The sequence below is a fragment of the Sus scrofa genome, chromosome 13 (assembly GCF_054392235.1).
Source record: "Sus scrofa isolate SSC_HxYL_T2T_F1_AM1 chromosome 13, Sscrofa_HxYL_maternal_Yorkshire_Landrace_v2.0, whole genome shotgun sequence".
Lineage (NCBI taxonomy): Eukaryota > Metazoa > Chordata > Mammalia > Artiodactyla > Suidae > Sus > Sus scrofa.
The window spans coordinates 44,637,895-44,657,706 of NC_139395.1; the positions used below are offsets into that span (position 1 = coordinate 44,637,895).

The window sequence follows — 19,812 nt, forward strand, 5'->3', positions numbered from 1 at the left end:
GCTCGTTCCTTCCCCATCCGCGCTGCCTGTCCTTGAGGACCCCGCCTGCTGTTTCTCTGGTTTGATCTCATTCCAGCTGCGGACTCTGCGCATGTGCGCGTTCCTGGACAGGGCGGGGCAAAACCGCGGGCAGCCCCACCCCCTCAGTGCCCAGCCCCTTTCGGGTCCCAGCCTTCCCGCGATCTGCGCCTCCGCTCTAGTCTCGGGCGGGTCAGAACCTGGCCTTCCCAGGGACTCTACTCCATCTTGGCCGGCCCAAGGCCTGGAGGCCCCATCCCGCCAAGGCTCAACGGATCTTGGGACTAGCGAAGGCGGCCGCCACAGGTCAGGAGTGGGTTAGGGACAGAGCACTGTGTTTTCCTGGACTGAGGAAGCAAAGGGCTCTCTCTCTGTTCCCCACTTCCAGACCCGGGATCCTGTGCCGTCGTCGTGCTAGCATCTGGGTTGGGATGCATGCGGGTAGCCAGGGTAGTGTGGGCATGCAGAGTGTAGCTCTGGGACATGTGTGTCGGGGTGGGTGGTAGAGGCTCCAATCCCACAGCCGGGGGTGGGTCAGGCACAAGGCTTGGCTGTCCTTACAAGCGTAGTCACAGGCTCACCTGCGAGCCAGGATCCAGGGAAGGCCTCTTATGCGGTAAGTGACACAAATGTATATACATCCTTCATGTGGTAAGGGTCACTGCAGCCTCTGCGCCAGACACACTTGCCAACTGTGCATGTGCATTTAGCATAAACATAGGCCCCTGGCCTTGTCCAGGGAAGTGAATTTGGAGTGCCTGGATTGGACCAGGCCAGATGGGGAGTGGTGGATGTTGGGGAGTTGGAGGGTCTTTCCCTGGTCTCATCCCCATCCTTTTTCCAAGCAAGATGCCCTCTTCAGCCCATACAGGGTCTCTCTTCCCTAGGCCTCAGCAGGTTGTAGGTCCCAGATGGATCAGCCCTGTGGGTACAGATGGGTCCTGGGATTGAGTGCTTTTCGGGTATTTGGTTTCCAAGCCCTCCAAACTTCCAGATGAGAAGGACCAAGGTGCCTCCAGGTCCACATACCCTCTGCCCTTGCTGAACCCACATAGGAACTGTCCCATCCAGCCTCTGAACAGGAGGTGAGGGCTGGACACTGACCACTCCAGGGGCTATGCTTGTGCTGAGAACTCCGGGGAGCCCTCCCATCAGCTGCTAAGTCTCTACCTGGCTGTCTTAGATGGGGAAAGGAGTCTCCCTGGTCCTCCTATGCCAACCCTGGACTGAGTCCAGGGGTTTGCCAAGGTCTTTGAGACAGGGTGGTTTTCAATGTGCTCTTCTCCACCCTGAGCTGCATCCTGACCTTCTCCAGCTTAGGCCAGCTGAGGCAAGCAATATCATCTCCACTCCACTTGATGTTGGAGAAAACTGGTCAAGATTGGCGAATGGGAAGATGGGGGATGGGATACCCAGCCATGGAGTGAATCAGAATCAAGTGAGCCAGGAAAGGGGAACAGGCTACCCCAGGGATTTCTGACTTCAGGCCTGAGGAATTCTACTAATGTCCCTATACACAGCCTCTTCTGGACTCACAGAAGTCTCCCATCTCCTTTGCCTGGGCACTGTCCATGACACTCCAACCCCTTCTCTAAGAGATGCAGCCCCTCGGAGCACTGCTGGCTGGTAGAACCATGCCTCACAACTCCAGCCACAGGGAAGACATGGGCCATGTGGGTAAGTACCTCTTGATCCAGATTTTGGACACTGGAAGGATAGAAAGTAGCACAGATGGACAGATCACCCACAAGTCCAGTCACAGGCTCCCCAGCCCCTGTTTCTTGTGCCCTGCCTGCACTGGATTGTGAGGACACTGGCCTGCAGACAGAAGTGAGCAACAGCATTTACTTGCTTTCTGGTTCAGCTTTATTTTGCAAAAATTGACAAGGCCTCCTGTGCACTGAGGCCCCCATGTGGACCAACATGAATCAGTGTGCTCTCGCAGTCCAGACTTGGTGGGGGAGATAGCACATACCATTTAGCGCCATAGGAGACAGAGGAGGTGCACTAGGAGCCAGAAAAGGGAAAGACTGGGAGAGATCAAGGGAGATTTCCCAGAGTAGGAGTTTGTCGGATGGCAAAAGTAGACCAGCAAGAGCAGGAGTCTGGAAACCCAGAGAAGATAGATCCCAGAAGGGCCAGATGTTCAAGGAGAGGTGGTGGGAGGTAAGGGTGGGGAATGAAACATGGCATGAATTTTTGACTCTACATAGTAGGGACTATGAATTCAAACCTTTCTAGCAGGAAAGTCTACATCTGCTGTCTAGGGACCCTAGTCTTGATTCCTTACCCCTGACCCTGTCTGTCCTTTCCTCCACAGATAAGCCCCAGAAGGAGCAGGATGGGAAGAGGGGAGGGGCATGGTTAGGGGCAGGGGGAGCCCTGGCCCCCAGTACCTCCTCCCCATTCCCCCCTGAGCCTCCAGGGGCTTCAGGCAGCATCATCCCTGTCTACTGTGCCCTCCTAGCCACTGTGGTCCTCGGTCTGCTTGCTTATGTGGCCTTCAAGTGGTAGGTGGTCTGGGCATTGTTCTATGACACCCCCCTCCCTATCTGGACTCCCATCCAGCTCCCTCTCTGTCTCGGAGAAGGTTGAAGTGGGCTGGCAGGTTCTCCCTGCTCCCCACAGCTGGCGCTCACATAAACAAAGGCAGCAACTGGCCAAGGCTCGAACTGCGGAGCTGGGGGGCCTCAAAAGGGACCATATGCCTGGGGATAGCAGTGTCTTCCAGGACTCTCCTAGCGGCCTGGAGCCCTGTGTCCCCAGCCAGGGTGAGTCCCTTCCCTCAGTCTGTAAGATTGGCAGTCTACCTTGCTCTGCCACACCACAAAGCCCATCTGACCTTCACGTGCCTCTCATGTCTCCCATTCCAGGGCCGCATCCTGAACTTGGCTGCCGGCTCTACCTCCATATCCCTCCGCAGCAGCGACAGGAAGTGGAGCAGCTCTTGGAGGCCTCAGGTGAACCTGACAAAGGCTGGCAGGGCCTGGCAGGCTACCTGGGCTACCAAGCTGAGGCTGTGGAGACCATGGCCCGGAGCCAGGTGCCAGCCTACACTCTGCTGAGGGACTGGGCCATCCGGGAAGGCAGCAGTGCCACCCTCAGGGTGCTAGCAGATGCCCTGGCTGCCATGGGCCGTGAAGATGTGGTCCAGGTCCTGGATCCCCCAGCTGAGGGCTGCTCTGTGGTGTGATGCTTCCATAGCCCAGCCTCTCAGGGAACTGCTCTGGTGCTCCCCACCACCCATCTCATATGCATTTCCTTTCATGGGTATCCTGGCATTGGTGACCTCAGCCTGCTCTGTTCTGAGGGGACATAAAGCTCCAGCCACCACCACCTCCTCTCACCCTACCTTCCTCCAGGACAGGGACCAGGATATGGGGCAGGGGGATGGCGGGGTGAGGAGGGTTGACAGTGAGTGGCCCTGCCTCCTGATCCCCATTTTAACTCCCCTTACTTAACCTCAACTTTTTTTTTCTACTTTTGTATCCCATATTAAAGGAAATTTTGGACTGTTGTCCTGGCTCTGTCTGGCTCTGTGGGCCTGTGAGACAGTTGGGTAGCTACATGGCAGAGGCCCAGAAAAAGGATGGGGTCCCTAAAAGGTGAATTGGCAGGCAATGTGCATGGGTGGAAGATGCCTGAGCTCCGCAGGCAGAGTGTTTACATATCCTTTATCTGCCAGTCACTGGCTGAATCATGTTAGGAAGCATTTTACCTTTCTGAACTTCAGTTTCCTTAGCTGGAGAACAGTGAATAGATAGGCATGTTCAGGAGCCCTGCACCCTAACCCCTGAGACTCAGGTTGGCAATGAGGGGCCTTGGGTTCTAGACCATTTTCCTGACTTGTCCTGTGACTAGCACCCAGAGGTGGCTGGAAGCTGCACCCCTAGGCAGGAGGAAAGAGGCAGACTAGACTCTGGGAAGTTGGTTACCAGGGGCTCAGGTCATCTCTAGGTGAAGAAAAGAAAGTTTTCTCCTTTTAAGACACACATTCTAAACACACAAGAAGAAGGTCCACATATGCTTCCACACAAGCCAAGGGTAGGCAGGTCCTCCCACCCACCTGAAAGCCTGCTGAGACTAGGGCAGCGCAGCCAGTCCACCTGAACCTCATGTTTATGCTTACCATGAATGGAAGAGCAGGCAGGTCAGGTACTGTGCCTTCAGAGGGGGTTGCTGATGCAGACAGGCCTTGCCTAGGGAGGAGAAATGGTTGCCCTCCTGGCATTCAGCAGGATCAGAGTGCTTAAGAAGCACACCCACCTAAATTTAGGAGACTGATCTAGTCATGGTCCAAAGGCCTAAGGTAGATCCTGTCCTCTTGCCGAGATGTGACCAGCACTGGCTGCTCTTTGAGTACCAGATTCGTCAAACTGCTACTATTGCTATTCCTCAGTTTCCCATGGTTGCTTAACCCTGTAAATCTTAACCTTAAAGGCAGGTTTAGAGCCACCCTCATCTGGAGATGACCCTTGCGCAATAAGCCAGGAGAGAAGGCAGGAAAGACTGTGTTGGGTCAGCTAGACACAGGTCAAAAGCACTGGAGCTATGGCACCTACTTCATTCAGCACATAGCCAGAGGGCTATCAAGGATTAGATCAGCAATGAGTGTGAAATCCTGCATTGAGAGGGATGAACAGGTCCTGGATTAGCTGACACCCCTTAGCATCACCGAGGGGGTGTAAACCTAAAGGCTTAAGGGGTATGTGGAAGATTTTGAAAAATCTCCAAGGGAGGTAAAATAACAAAATCTTCGAGTAAGTTCTTTCTGAAACTTGACAGCTCCCTGGTAACAGTTTAATGAAAGGCTGCCAAGATTCCCTTGGAAAATCTGAAACCTGGAGCTTTCAGTAAAACCGTTAAGTTTGACTTGTGCTTTTCGAAAGCAGCAGTGCAGATGGCTGGACCTCTGCATGGTAAACCCACCAGAAAGAGAAACGCTTCCTTTTAATGTGCTCAAGCACGTCAGTTTAAACTTTCTGGTAACTCTAAAGGTCCTTCCATTTGATATAATATGCTTGAGTTCAACAGTTTAAGGCTGCAATACCATGGGAAAATACTTCGGCTGCATTGTTAAATAGTCTGTTCAGTGATTATGTCTTTAGCGTTTTTAATCTTTTTGCCATTTCTTGGGCTGCTGCCGCGGCATATGAAGATTCTCAGGCTAGGGGTCGGATCAGAGCTGTAGCCACTGGCCTACGCCAGAGCCACAGCAACGCGGGATCTGAGCCGCGTCTGCGACCTACACCACAGTTCATGGCAACGCCACTGAGCGAGGCCAGGGATCGAACCCGCAATCTCATGGTTCCTAGTCGGATTTGTTCGTTAACTGCTAAGCCACGATGGGAACTCCTAGAGTGGGAACTTCATATGAAGTGAGGGAGTTCCTGTGGTGGCTCAGCGGCAATGAACCCAACTAGTATCCACGAGTACACGGGTTTGATCCCTGGCCTCACTCGGTGGGTTAAGGATTCTATGTTGCCAAAAGCAGCCTGGGAACTTCCATATGCTGCCGGTGCAACCCTAGAAATAAAAAAGAATATGAAGTGAGTTACTAAGCATCTCCGAACCTTTCCTGATCCAAACAGTGCCAATTCCTGTGTCTCTAGGTTATAAGAATCAAATGAGCAACCTGAGCTCTAAATGCCAGCAGGCAGTGAGTATTTATTCCAACTGCTGCCCACCCTACCCAAGTTCTGGCAGGCCACAGCCTCTTCTCCAAGGGCATTGCTAATAATGAGCAAAATCACCCCAGTGAGAAAAAAGATGGGCCCAGTCTCTTTGCAAACACAGGCTGGCCTGAAACCTTCAGCCTTCTTCATTGCCCAGATAACTGGTCCAGCATGGGTGGAGTGTCTCCACTGAGCTGTGTCCTCTAGGAGATGTCCACTCTCATTACCTGTGCACTATACTCTTTCCTGTAAGTACTCCCTCCAGTATCCAAGCCCAGAGTCAGAGGACAAACATCAAATGATCATTCTTGTGGGCTTGGCGAACTCCAGAGGGAAGAAGAGGTCCACTGCCCCTTGCCAGGCAGAAGGTATAAAAGGGAGGTCAAGTGCCTTTCTCCTGACCCACCTATTAACCAAAGCAGCCCACTGCCAGAGAAGTGTCAGGTCCACTTCCTTTGCTCAGGAATGTACACATTAAGCTGTCTGCCTCAGTCATGGTGGGAACTGTGGGAAAGGCTTGTGATAAACTCCAATCTCAAAGATTAATTTTGGACTTAACATACCTATGGCCACCATCTCTCTTTTCTCTCTCCAGTAACACTATATACAAATATGTTTGACTAATTTTTAGGGAATACAACGTGCCAAGTTCTTTAATTGATTTTATTTTTTACATAAAAAGTTCAGTAAAAATTGAATAAAGTAAAGTGATTTTAAGCAGTAAATCAATCTTATCAACATAGCACAAGGCTGGCCAAAACCACAAGACAGCCTGCTTTGAAATATTTACATGATAACAAATTAAACCTTGCAGGAGAACTTAAACCATCCTTACAAAGTCTTCCTGTGATCCTAGCATGTAGAGGCTAAAAGCAAAACAAAAAACAAAAACGAGGAAAAAACAAATTATTTTCAATATATTCACATATACATTAAAATATAATACAGATCGTCAGGGTAAAGGGTCGTGGGTGGGGATGCGCATGAGTCTGTGCGCTGACAGCACCGCCAAGGAAGAGACCCAGGTTTGAGAGGGGTCAGGCCTGGCCAGGGTCTCAGAAGGGAAGGTGTCAAGGGCCCAAGCCCTTGCCTCTGATGGCCTCTACCAACAGCTCACAACCAGGGACTGCTTATAGACTGAACTCATTTTTGTGGCTTTCAGTTGAAATCTGCAGGTTTGCATTCCCCAGGGTGATGTGTCATCAGTAGCACAGCCCTGACAGGGGTGGAGGTGGGGTGGGGAGGGGGGAAGAAAGGGCCCACAGGATTTCTTCTCCCCACTCTGTCCTACCACTGGTAGCTCGCCTGTTGTCCCACCCTGGCCCTGTAGGTCACTCCAATTCAGTATCCTCTTTGGGTTTGTAAACAGCCCCAAACTTCTGCATATACTTCTTAATGTACTCCTTGGTTTTGTGTTTCACATTCTCATTGCACTCCAGGTCCTCCGGGTTCTTACAGTACTTCAGCTCCTTATTCATAACGCCATGAGTCAGCTGTCCAAGACAAAGGAAAAGAGACCAGAACCACCAATCAGAATGGAAAAGATCTGCGAGGGCAATGCCAGACTGTTGCCTTGGGGCCTTCCTCACCATGAGTGGGAGGTGAATAAGGAGGCAGGCTGGTGCTGGGATCACCAGAAAAGGCAAGCTCAGCTCATAGAGAACCACTACCCTCAAGTAGGGTGTCCTCCCTTCCCTAACCTTCCCTCCCTGTGCCTGGGTCCCCACCCTGGGCATCTGGTAAGGAAAATGCACTTTTTACGATGAAAGGGGCCTTCTCAGAAAGTAGTCTGCCCAGAACATTATCAGACCACAAGCAGGGGAATACCTTGCGAGCTAGGTGTTTGAAGTCTTCAGTTGTAGTAATTCTTCCCACTTTGCAGTCAGGTTTCCGGTAAGGGTTCAGGCACTGGACGATGAACTGGGACATCTGCAGGGAGAAGTGAGCACATTGCTCAATAGTCCAGAGAAGACAAGAATTTGTACTGAGGAAATAATCAGAAAAGGCAGCAGGCAGAGCCAGCCAATCCTTCCCTTTCTCATTTAGGCTGGTTGGTATGGACAGAATGCTAGTATGCCAGTGGGAGATGAGAAGTGATCCTGGGTTGGCCTCGAAAGGGAAAGGGGAAGCCTCACTTAGAGTAGCAGATGGAAGGACAGAACTGCAGGACTCCACTGCTGAGTCTCATGGCAACCCCAGTTTCAACTAATACATTTCACGTCCTCAGCATAAAGAGACTGAAGCTAAATTCTCTGGCCCCTGGAGGCTGGGCAGAGAGGGCCTTTCTGTGCTACTAGAAGGCTTAGTGACCCCAGGAAATGCAGGCATTTTATTACTGAAGGCTACTTAGATTCTGTAAGTGTTGCACTTTATCTGATTCATATACATCAGTGTGAAGCAGATAGGACAGCTGGTTGGAGAAGATCTGGGGTTAAGACCCTTTTCAATACACAACTTCCATTGTCCTGAGAGCCATCTCTGCATCATCTGTCTTACCCAGTGGCTCTCAAGAGTTCCAGGCACAGGATCTCTGGAAGTATTTGTGGCACTAAGATCCCAGGGGACAAAGAGAGGAGGGAGGTCAGTGACAGCCACTTCGGCAGGGAGCACCATGAACAGTGTCCACCCATCCCTGAAAGTCAATGAGCATTTAGACATTCAAAGAATAAGACCATGTCATGAGGTAGGCACTAAAGAAACAGCTTCTAGTTGGCTGAGCTGAAATGCCAATAATTTTACACAGGGACAGTGAGAAACTAAGGTTTAGTCCTAGAGAAGACTTTTACTCAAAGTTTTTCTGTGATCTCCTGCCTCCATCTTCTCTCCCTTCAATCCCTTTCCCCAAATACAATAGGGAATTTCATTATTCCCGGCTTAAAATCCTACAATGGTTCCTTGCAACTCACAGACACACAGGCCCCTATATGGAGCAGCACAATACTCTTCAGCCTCATCTTCCAACACCCCTCACATACCTTGTGCTACAGTCCACAGACTCTCTGGAAGGGAGGACACTCTCTTTGCATCTGTATACTTTACTGCCTGAGTCACATCCCCCCTCATTTATCTGGCTGGTTCCTACCCCTGATTTGAGAGCCCTTGAATAGCAGCCTCCAGCCCTGGCTGGGCACTTTCTCACACAGCTGCCATTACTTAATTACATGTCTACTTCCTCCAACAGACTATGAGCCCCTTCAGTGAACAAACACTGGAGCTTAGAATCTGGATGCCCTGGAGCAGAAAAGGTTAGTGCCCTGATAGCTGGAAATGCAAACTTATGCTATATTACAGCAGCATAAAGAGGACTTGCTTTCTCCTCATCACTTGAGGATTGGGCAGCCACCAAATGAGGTATCACAGAAAGAGAACTCTACTTTGAGACAGAAGGCCTGAGTTCAAGCCTTCTGTCTCCAGCTTGCCTTCTCTGAACCTAAAGAGCTCCTCCATGGGCATAAGAGGAATGACAATTCCGTAAAGCACTGTTGTGAGGGTAAAATGAGAGAAAAGATATCAAAGTGTTTACTACCCAATTGTAAAGGACCTTGTCAACCTGTCATCACATAACAACTACACAGTCAAATCACAGAAGCAAGGGAATACCAAAAGGCAGGCAGCCTAGTAGTATAATAAGCTGTGTACACTTAGAAGAAAGAAAGGAGCTCGGGTTTTTTTTTGTTTGTTTTTTGTTTTTTGTTTTTTTTTGTTTTAAGGGCTGCACCTGCGGCATATGGAGGTTCCCAGGCTAGGGGTCTAATCCAAACTGCAGCTACTGGCCTATGCCACAGCCACGCCGGGTCTGAGCTGCATCTTCAACCTACACCACAGCTCATGGCAACGCTGGATCCTTAACCCACTGAGCAAGGCCTCATAGATACCAGTCATATTTGTTTCCGCTGAGCCACGATGGGAACTCTGGGGCTCAGGTTTAAGTCTTTAGAGCTTAGTGCCTACACCTCACCAAACCTTACCTCTTTTCTGAATATTTCTTTGCTTTTCTTAGCCAGCTCACTGGAGGTGTCTGCTTCTGCTGTCTTGGGCTTTTTTGAGGTCTAGAAATGGAAAAGAAAACATAACAGTGCAGGAATGAGAGGTCAGGTTAGTGATACCCTGCTCTTCCAGAACCCACCCTCCTTTCCCCAGTTGGGATAATTGAGTCTTGGTATTAGAATCCTAAAGGGAAATGGCCTGGAGTCAACTTAGCTATTACCATTCTTACCTCGTTTAAATCCTGTCACCTGACTCTGGCCTCGTTCTTATATACCAAGTTCTAACTCTGTACCCTAAGCCAAAGCTACATCCTCGATGTAGCTAAATGTATGTTTCAGGGTCACCTTCTCTGCAGAAGAATGTGCTGTGTGACTTGAACCACTGAGGTCCCCGTTCTGAGGTACAGTACCCAATGCAACAGGCTCCACCTCTCCCATCTCTGACATTCTAGGACTTCAGGACAAAGGCAAAATGCTCTGTACTGAAGACCTTTTGCCATACAACGATGGTCCAAATATCATAGTCCTCATTCTAGTCCCTCCACACCCCTTGGATACGCATCACTCTTTCTCCAAAGGTGGAGCTGGCCAGACCATAAGAGACAGTCTTGGCACACAGGAGAGGCTCCTTGAAGGTTGGTATTCCTGGTTCAGGAATGGAAAGACTACAGAGCTATCAAGGTATTGGGGGGAGGAGACAAGAGTTATCTGAGTCAGCAGACAGATGAATAGAATAGATCTTAAGGCAGAAAATAATTTGTCCCAAAATGGTAAGGTAATGACAAACCTAGGAATACTCCCTGCTAGCAGAGCTAGGATAGAGGCTGCCAAGTTCCCCCCAACCAGGCACTACTGAAAAGTTCAGGGCACCTACCATGGAAGACCATCTCCCCATACCTCTGCTCACCACCAATCATCAAGCCCCTTCCTAGTAAATGTACTTTTCCATGGAAGAGATTATGAGCAGTCTCCTTTGAATACAAGTCATTACAGATGGATGTAGAAGCTGCAGTTGGTATTACAGGCACTTCATGTTTTTGCTAGCAACTTAGACCATGGAATTTTTTTCTATTCCCAACCTACCCCCAGTTCTGATTCCTCTATTTCTATGAACCATATGAAGGTGCTAGTGAAAAATGAACTGTTCCATTCACTCTGCTCTGGACTGGTGCAGAGAAAGGTGGCACTCCCTTGGCTGTGGGCTTCAATAAATCAGCTTTCTCTGATTTGTTATAAAAGCTTTACATAATTTTCCATTTTTCTACTTTCTTGCTGTGGGAGCAGGAAAGGAAGGGCAAGGTAGAAAGAACAAACAGATTCAACCTCTGGTTTCAGGAAACAACACAAAGCACAAATAACTATTTTCAAATGTTTTGATTTGAGATTTTACAGTTATTTTTTCTAGTAGTAGAGAGTGTGGGTGTGCTTCACAATAAAACTTTACGTAGCAAGGGATCAAGAATTGCTCGAATAAGCCAAGGTAATTTCAACACACCATCAGCTGTTCTCTTACACATCTCAGAAATGTGTAGCAACAGCAATGAGTACAGAAAGCCCCTTGAGGCATGACAACCATCTCAAGGCTCTGGGTCCTACAGAAGAGGCCAGGCTCTCAGAGAAGGTACTGTGCAAACAGAAATGTTCTGCTTCCCTCTGAATGGGGTATGTGTTCAGAAAGCTAAACAAATCCAGTGTATTTCTAATTTAGTCGCTGACTTGATGAGGTCAGTAGAATTTTTAAAATACAGTTATAGAGCACAGCCTCCTAAGCTCTGTCTAGGAGCTTTCCTGGTCCTTTATGCATGCTGTGCAATTGGGACTGAGATGGGAAATATCCAAATGAAAGGTGCCTACACTTACAGCATGGAAATCACGCACCAAAATGAAGTACACTTGGGAGTACTGAAATCTGGGTACCTCTTGGCCTGTGGTCTGCAAATGGCATGAGAAATAATTTCAGAAACTGGTTAATGCTTACTCAAGCCCAATGTCAAGCAATACTAGGAACCAGAGTAAGAGCTGAGGATAGCATTTGATGGGCAATGACATAAAAAAAAAAAAAAACCTTGGGAGCCTCCTAGGCTCTTGGCTCTAAAAAAAGTCACATTTAAAGTGTTAGCATTTCTAGGAGTTCCCGTCGTGGCGCAGTGGTTAACAAATCCGACTAGGAACCACGAGGTTGCGGGTTCAGTCCCTGACCTTGCTCAGTGGGTTAAGGATCCGGCGTTGCCGTGAGCTGTGGTGTAGGTTGCAGACGCGGCTCGGATCCCGCATTGCTGTGGCTCTGGGGTAGGCCAGCGGCTACAGCTCCGATTCGACCCCTAGCCTGGGAACCTCCATATGCCACGGGAGCGGCCCAAAGAAGAAATAGTAAAAAGCCAAAAAAAAAAAAAATAAATAAATAAAATAAAAAAAAATAAAGTGTTAGCATTTCTACAATATATAAACTTTTAAAGTCAAGCGTTATTAACTTTCCCTAATGCCTGTTGCCAATTAAAAATCCTTTACATGTGTACAGCAAAGGCATTAGATGAACCAATAGCCCCCAAAACATAATAGGCTAGGAAACATCTACCTGTGCTGCAAGCAGTCTACTGGACATGGGAGGGAATGCTGATACGCAAAATAGCAATATGTTCCCAGGGCCTCAGTAATAATCAGTTTGCCTTCTCATACCAGGCATTAGTCAATGGAGGATTCTGGTGGGAAAATGGGAACCTATGTGAGCAGTGGCCAGATGAGAGCACACAATGAAACAAGCAGGCAGAGGGCCTGGCAAAAAGCCAGAGCTTATTGCCTTAAGAAGCTCAACCTGCTGTTGGCTTTCATCTGAGGCATATCTGGATCCCATGGAATCTGGTCAGAATATGACCAAATATGAGTATGACAAGGAATGTTGGTCTATGTACCTTCACATTACTCAAGGCAAGGCTTGAAGTCCTTTTGGCTTTAAGTAGAGAATGGCTTTAAGCTAACTGGATGGCTCCACACACTGACTGTGAAACACAACAAATGCCAACTCCATCCTTTATTATATATACAGAAACAACCATGCCATAAATACAGCCTCTGTGCCTTGGATCTTAGGGGTGTGGCCTGCCTGAAATGAGTCCTGACAAAGAATGAACAGGATATACCCAGCTAATGCTTCTCTATCCCTGATTTTAATTAAGTATGCTTCGGAACATGAAATGCAAAACATTATTCAAGGAGGAACTTTTATCTTTCAGGCGAGCATGAATTCAGAAACAGAAGAAATTGAGCTATGAGAAATACTACACATGACTCAACCTAAATTCTGCAACACAAACCTGTATACACTAAATAAAATGTTAAGAAAGAAAGATCCTTGAAAATAATAAAAACAGTATTCTGTTTTGAAGTTGCTACCACCTTTGGTAACAGAGCAAAGTAATCCATTTAGTTTAGTTCTAGATAAGGCACTATATACCACACCTTAATTTGTCAAAAAGAGGAATGGGGGTAAAAGGGGTGCAGGAAGTGAGGACAGGAAGGCATGTTCAAGAAACAATGCTTCATAAGTCTGACTAGTTTACAAACAGGTCCCATCTGCTCTCTTTAGAGAGAAGCAGAGTTCATAAAAATATCTAGAAATAAAATCGTGAAGACATCATTAGGAACCAGTAGGCCTCATTCTCTGTCCATCTGGGCTCAAGTGCAGTGCAGCCCTGGCAGTTTCTTTCTGGTCCCCCAGATGAAGATTAGGCTACTTAACCATGTGCTCTGCAGAGATGTGGGCTCTGGTTTCTGACTATTCCCTCTCAAATATGATTTCCCGGTTCCCTCTCCACTGCTAAGTGATTTCATATAGAATCCTTTTGTAAATTACCCTTAACTCCAAAGATATGATGATCAATTCAAGATTCTTAGCACCTGATCCCATCCTTTGCAACTGCCTCAATCTGAAAACTACAGTCCATCTCCACCAGAGAGCTTTCTAAAAGGCAAGTCTGATCTTGCCACTGCCCAAACCATTTCAAAGGTTTCCCACCACCTAGACAGAGAATGAAGGTCCAATTCCTAAGCATGGCACATAAGGCTGCCCTTTTACTTGGACCCTACTTCTCAGCTCCATTTTGTGCTTGGCTATTTTAAATGACCTGAATTTCTCAATACATCTTCACATAAGAAAAGCTAATTCCCTGAACATTAAACAAGCAACAATAGACTTTATGTCCACTCTTCATTTGAAGGACTAACTTAACATGCACACAATAAACCAAAAGACTGAATCAGGATTAATGGCTAATGTACCAAGCTAAGGTCTCTGGCATCCCTTACAAACCTGGTCTCAGAATTTAGCTATATTCTAACACCAGAGATTTCTTCTCAAACTGTTTTATATTTCATATCATACAATTAATACAGCTACCGAAGTCTGGAAAGAGGGGTTGTGTGGTTTTTTGTTTGTATGCTTCCAGGTAATTTATTGATTTTTTTAGGGCCACAGGTGTGGCATATGGAAGTTCCTGGGTCAGGGATCGAATCAGAGTTGCAGCTACTGGCCTATACCACAGCCACACCAGATCCAAGCTGCATGTGCAACCTACACGGAAGCTTGCAGCAATGCCAGATCCTTAATGCACTGATGGAGACCAGGGATCAGGGATCGCTGAGCCACAAAGGAAACTCCATCTTCCAGGCAATTTAAATGGCAGTTGCCTCACAATCCTGTGCATATTTCTCTGTTTCAAGAAAATGTGACAGCACCATAGCTAGGGTGACATGGTTAAGCACCTCAAATGATTCATCTGAAATTCAGCAAACTCCACATGGATATTAAGTGTCTTATCTTTTTGACAAATGCTAAATATAATGGTAAAGAAAGAAAAACATTCCCCCCAAAGTGAATAAAATATAAAAGGAGGTATGGATTTGTTTCTACTTTTCTCTTACTCAAATTCCTTCCTTTCTTGCCTCTCCCACTTCTCTCCACTGATTTAACTAGTTAAGCGCCTCTTGTTATTCTCAAAACAAAAAACAGAAGCAAAACAAAAAACCACCACTATTCAAATCTTGGAACACAGACATACGGTCTTTGATTTCACTCAAGACACCACATCCTTGGAGAGGGAGTCCTACTCCAAGTGAAAAGGATTAAAAAAACCCTGCTAATCCAATCATTGAATCACATGACCCCAATTACTCTCTTGTTAGAAGGAGAGATGAGGAATAAGCTCTCCTTTGCCTTACTTGTTCTAAAATAATATTTCCATAGTAATATATATCGGTATCAAATCTTAAAAAAAAAGACGGGGCAGTTATTCTTCTTTGGTGAGGTTTTCATTTTAACCAGTTTAACTTCTTTACAGACCCACCAATCCCAAAATGGCAGGACATTAAAACACACTATCGCAGAAAGACTTCAGTTAAAGAGTGAAAACAAATTTAACAAGAAACATACAGCATTAAGAAGAATGCAGTAATCTACAGGGAGAGATCTAAGATATATTAAAGGAAGTTATAATGGAATAGGAATACTCTATTTGCATGTTTAAAATGATAAGAAAAACACCTATGTGTGTTTTTCAAAAAGGTCTGGAAGAACATACAGCAAAGCAAGATTTTGCATTTTTGGCACTACTGACATTTTGGGCCAGTTCTTTGTTATAGGGGACTCTCCTGTGTACTATAATGTTTACAATCAGTCTCTATCCACTAGAAGCCAATAGTATCCCCTCAGTTGTGTTGTGTTTTGTTTTTTTTCCGGGCCACACCCATGGCATATGGAGGTTCCCAGGCTAGGGGTTGAATTGGAGCAGTAACTGCTGGCCCACACCACAGCCATGCAGATCCGAGCCCCATCTGCAACCTACACCGCAGCACTTGTCAACGCTGGATCCTTAACCCACTGAGCTAGGCCGGGGATCAAACCTTCATCCTCATGGATACTAGTCAGATTCGTTTCCGCTGAGCCACGCTGGGAACTCCTCTCTCAGTTGTTAACAACCAAAAATGTCTCTAAATATTATCAAGCCTCCAGAGGAGCAAAACTGCTTCTGGTTGAGAACCTCTGTGCTAAAAGGTTAATGGCATTTATCTCCAGAGAAGGAAGTATGATGAAAAGGGAGCAACTGAATAGAAATTAAAGGTTTTTACTTTTTTGTTCTACATACTATACTTCTGTATCGTTTGGACATCCTACCACCCCCAAGTATTTGTTACATGTGTAATTCTCTAGAAAAACAAAGAAATTAGAATTCCAACATCACATGGCAGCTGGCCTTACAAAATGATAGGATATAGACCCCCAAATGATCAGGAAACCTATCTGTAAGCCACACTCACCTTCATGGGATTCTCATCATATGTTGGGGTTCCTAAGTCCATCTCAGCTTCATGCTCAAGGCTGGCATCATCTCCTGGGCTTTCCCAAGTAGGAGGATCCCACTGAGTCTGCCTAGAAGAAGGTAAAAACAGCCACACTGCCACAGCCAGAAAAGAAAACTCTGGCATACCTCTGGCTCACATACATATAAAACACAATATGCAATTAAACATAAAACAAAGTCAAAAAGTGACATTTTTTGATATCTTAGCAAAGATTCTGTCACAGACATAAATTGTTTAGCCCACTATATTTCTGTAGCTAATGTTGTGGCAACACTTGCTGGTGTCAAAGACAACAGTAAAACCAAACATGTTAGTCTGTCCCTCACCTGGCTCTTAATGTTCTAAAAACAGGATTCAGCAAAGCCTAAAGAAAGTAAGCAGCAGCGTAGGTGCCTGCTTATGCCACCTCTTTGCAGGTGACGAGATCAATCGTGATTGTACCAACATGTACAAAATAAAATATACACACACTCCTCACAATCCTTGATCATGTGAGAAAAATTGTTCCTTGCTTTAGGAGTCTTCTTGTTTATAGTTTGCCCCATTGGTTTGATGATCTGACTGCATGGGAAAGATGTTCAGGTTAAAATTTGTGCCCTCTGCTAAAAATATTCTCAACTGACCACAAAAAAAAAAAAAAAAAAAAAAAAAAAAAAGGCTCAACAACGTTAATTCGTTGCATGTTTGTAGCTGTTTTGAAAGTAATCAAGCAAAACTGGTTTTGAGTTTTGTTTAAAGCTAGATCTGTGAAGTGACAAATGGAAGTAGGGAAATTCATATTCAGAGAGTCAGAAGTCAGCTGTCACAGGGAATGCTGTAAGGAGAATCACTTAACATATCAAAAGCCTCCAAGAAGCTAGCGACATATCTGACAGGTCAGTCCCGCCATTACATTCTTCTGCTTTCCTACCACATTGAACTTTAGTCAACAACATTAAAGGCATTTGATATAAACCAGGTTTGTGGATGATTATGAAAACAGTTCTTACTGATCAGAGACAAACTTAATTTTAAAATTGGCTCAAATGGAGTCCCCGTCGTGGCACAGTGGAAATGAATCCAACTAGGAACCATGAAGTTGAGGGTTTGATCCCTGGCTTTGCTCAGTCGGTTAAGGATCCGGTGTTGCCATGAGCTGTGGTGTAGGTCATAGACATGGCTCAGATCTGGTGTGGCTGTGGCTGTGGCATAGGCTGGCAGCTGTAGCTCTGATTCGACCCCTAGCTGGGAACCTCCATATGCCATGGCGCAGCCCTAAAAAGCAAAAATAAATAAAATAAAATAAAATAAAATAAAACGGGCTTGAGGAGTTCCTGTTGTGGCTCAGCAGGTTACCCGCCCGACTAGTATCCATGAGGATGCAGGTTTGATTCCTGGCCTCGCTCGGTGGGTTAAGGCTCTAGTGTAGCTGTAAGCTGTAGTATGTAGATCACAGACACAGCTCAGCTCCTGTGATGCCATTGCTGTATCATAGGCTGGCAGCTGCAGCTCTGATTCGACCCCTAGCCTGGGAACTTCCATATGCCACAAGTGTGGCCCTGAAAAGCAAAAAAATAAAAAATAAAAATAAAACGGGCTCAAAATTTCTATTGCAATCAGGAGTTCTTGCTGTGATGCAGTGAATTAATGATCCATCTTATCTTGGTGGCATGGCTGGTTCGATTCCCTGCCTAGCATAGTGAATTTAGGATCCAGCATTGCCACAGCTGTGCTGTAGTGTGGGTCACAGATCGGCTCAGATTTGATCCCTGGCCCAGGAACTTCCATATGCCATGGGTATGGCCAAAAATGGGGGAAAAAGTTTTAATCAAAGAACCATAAGCAGCGTGGGTTTCACTGCGGAAAGTAAAGAGAGAGGGAGATATTATGCTCTTAGGTGCTATCTTGGGAAAACCTCTAAAAAAGATAGAAAAAGTACACACATAAATAAGAAATACAATCTTTTTCATTTGTGGAAAGGTGATAGTATATTAAAAAGCTTACTTTGGTATTGAAGAAAACAAGGTTCTGGTAAAATTTGCAGACATTAGTTTTTAAAATCACTACTCTTTCAGCTAGCAGCATAACAAGGGCTCCTTTTATAAAGCTATTTTTTAATAGGAGTAATGAAGACCTTTTAAAGTAGAACACATAAAGGAAAAATATTTGACTTCATGAAATTTTTAACTTTATTTCACAAGACATACAAACAAAAACATCTGCAATACCCTTGATAAAGAGATCTGACAATGTGGACACAAAATGGGGGTAAATGCTCCAAACAAGCAATTCACAAAAAATGCAAATGGCCAACAATCTAATGAAGATGTTCCATTTCAACAATAAAAGAACTAAAAGTGAAGAAATAAGATTTCTCATCTACTAACATGAATTAAGGAACCTACATCAAGAAAAAGGCACTTGTGTGTACATTTTGTGGGAGTCTAAATTGGTATGATTTTTTTTAATGGTAAGCAGACAGTACTTAATTTTTTTTTTTTTTGTCTTTTTGCCATTTCTTGGGCTGCTCCCGCAGCATATGGAGGTTCCCAGGCTAGGAGTCTAATCGGAGCTGTAGCCACCGGCCTACGCCAGAGCCACAGCAACGGGGGATCCAAGCCGCGTCTGCAACCTACACCATAGCTCACGGCAACACTGGATCGTTAACCCACTGAGCAAGGGCAGGGACCGAACCCGCAACCTCATGGTTCCTAGTCGGATTCGTTAACCACTGAGCCACGACGGGAACTCCAGTACTTAATAATTTAAAATGCTATCTCTCTTTTGACCAAATATTCCACTTTTAAGAATCTACCTGACGAAGGTAGTTATGGTTAGTATTAGTGTCTGTAAGGATGTCTAGGTTTAGAGTTAGACATAAAATAGTGAAAATCCATCAGTCGGGGTGTGTTAAATAAAATTTAGTACAACCATACAAAAGAGAAGGGGTTGGGAAAATTTTTTCTATAAAGGATCAGAAAGTAAATATCCTTGACCTTATGAGTCAAATGGTTTCTGTCATAACCAGTCTACTGTCATTGGAGAATGAAAGCAGCCATAAACAATTTCTATATAAAAGGATGTGGCTGTGTTCCAAAACTTTATTTGCCAAAACAAGTAGCCCATAGGCATGGTTTGCTGACCCATGCAACAAATAAGCAAACATTAAAAATAACATAGTTTTATATTAATAGTTATATAAATTGGTAAATAAAACAGATGACAGAACATGCACCCAACAACTCACATTATAAACCAGTGAATACATACATAGAGAAAGCACATATATTCACATAAAGCTATCTGCCTAAGATATTTTTTAAAAATTCCAAGAAAAATATAAATCAGGTTTTTTATACATAGCAGGAGTCATCAAACTATGGCTCATGAAACAAATCTGACCTACTGCCTGCTTAGTTTTGCTGGAACACAGACAGGCCCATTCATTTACTAATTGTCTATAGCTGCTAACACAACAATAGCAGAATTGAATAGGTGTGAAAAAGACTGTTTGAAAGGCAAAACCTAAAATATTTATCACCTGGCCTTCTTTAGAAAGGGGTTACTCATGACCCCTGACATCTAATATGTTAGATGAAATCACTACCTTTTTTTTTTTTTTTTTTGCCTTTTTGCCTTTTTAGGGCTGCACCCATGACATATGGAATTTCCCAGGCTGGGGTTGAATCTGAGCTGTAGCTGCCAGTCTATACCACAACCATAGCAACATCAGATCCGAGCTGCGTCTGCGACCTACACCACAGCTCCAGCAATGCTGGATCCTTAACCCACTGAGCAAG

The 19,812-nt window shown here is 45.6% G+C and overlaps 2 protein-coding genes across 30 annotated transcripts in view; one reads left to right on the forward strand and one right to left on the reverse strand.

Annotated features, from left to right (window-relative positions):
- The first annotated feature begins 155 nt into the window (after window positions 1-155).
- On the forward strand, window positions 156-3,535 carry LOC146397296 (death domain-containing membrane protein NRADD-like). Of its 8 annotated transcripts, none has more exons than XM_084988384.1 (5): window positions 156-1,456; window positions 1,539-1,695; window positions 2,339-2,528; window positions 2,647-2,789; window positions 2,892-3,535. In XM_084988384.1, the coding sequence occupies exons 2-5, from the start codon at window positions 1,617-1,619 to the stop codon at window positions 3,209-3,211; spliced, it is 732 nt and encodes a 243-aa protein (XP_084844510.1). In that variant the 5' UTR covers window positions 156-1,456; window positions 1,539-1,616; the 3' UTR covers window positions 3,212-3,535. The 8 variants fall into 8 exon arrangements, with proteins under 8 accessions (XP_084844510.1, XP_084844511.1, XP_084844507.1 ...); XM_084988385.1 differs by having other exon boundaries at window positions 156-1,103; XM_084988381.1 differs by having other exon boundaries at window positions 156-634.
- Window positions 3,536-6,342: 2,807 nt separating this feature from the next.
- Window positions 6,343-19,812, reverse strand: part of SETD2 (SET domain containing 2, histone lysine methyltransferase) — a 111,522-nt gene continuing 98,052 nt past the window's right edge. For all 22 annotated transcript variants that reach the window (XR_014822986.1, XR_014822989.1, XR_014822991.1 and 19 more), the window contains 4 exons: window positions 15,989-16,100; window positions 9,662-9,742; window positions 7,521-7,622; window positions 6,343-7,186 (listed from right to left, as the gene is read on the reverse strand). Coding sequence is in view for 5 of the 22 variants with exons in the window: in XM_021068704.2 (XP_020924363.2) it covers window positions 7,025-7,186; window positions 7,521-7,622; window positions 9,662-9,742; window positions 15,989-16,100 (457 nt within the window). In the remaining 17 variants the exon portion in view is untranslated. The remainder of the gene's footprint in view (window positions 7,187-7,520; window positions 7,623-9,661; window positions 9,743-15,988; window positions 16,101-19,812) is intronic.

What these genes read in the sequence shown, in the direction of transcription:
- LOC146397296 (XM_084988383.1), top strand. Translation starts at nt 1,617, where the DNA reads ATGCAGCCCCTCGGAGCACTGCTGGCTGGTAGAACCATGCCTCACAAC. An exon ending in GCTTATGTGGCCTTCAAGTG is followed by an intron (nt 2,529 to 2,646) that starts GTAGGTGGTCTG and finishes TGCTCCCCACAG; the next exon opens with CTGGCGCTCACATAAACAAA. An exon ending in GCCCTGTGTCCCCAGCCAGG is followed by an intron (nt 2,790 to 2,891) that starts GTGAGTCCCTTC and finishes CTCCCATTCCAG; the next exon opens with GGCCGCATCCTGAACTTGGC.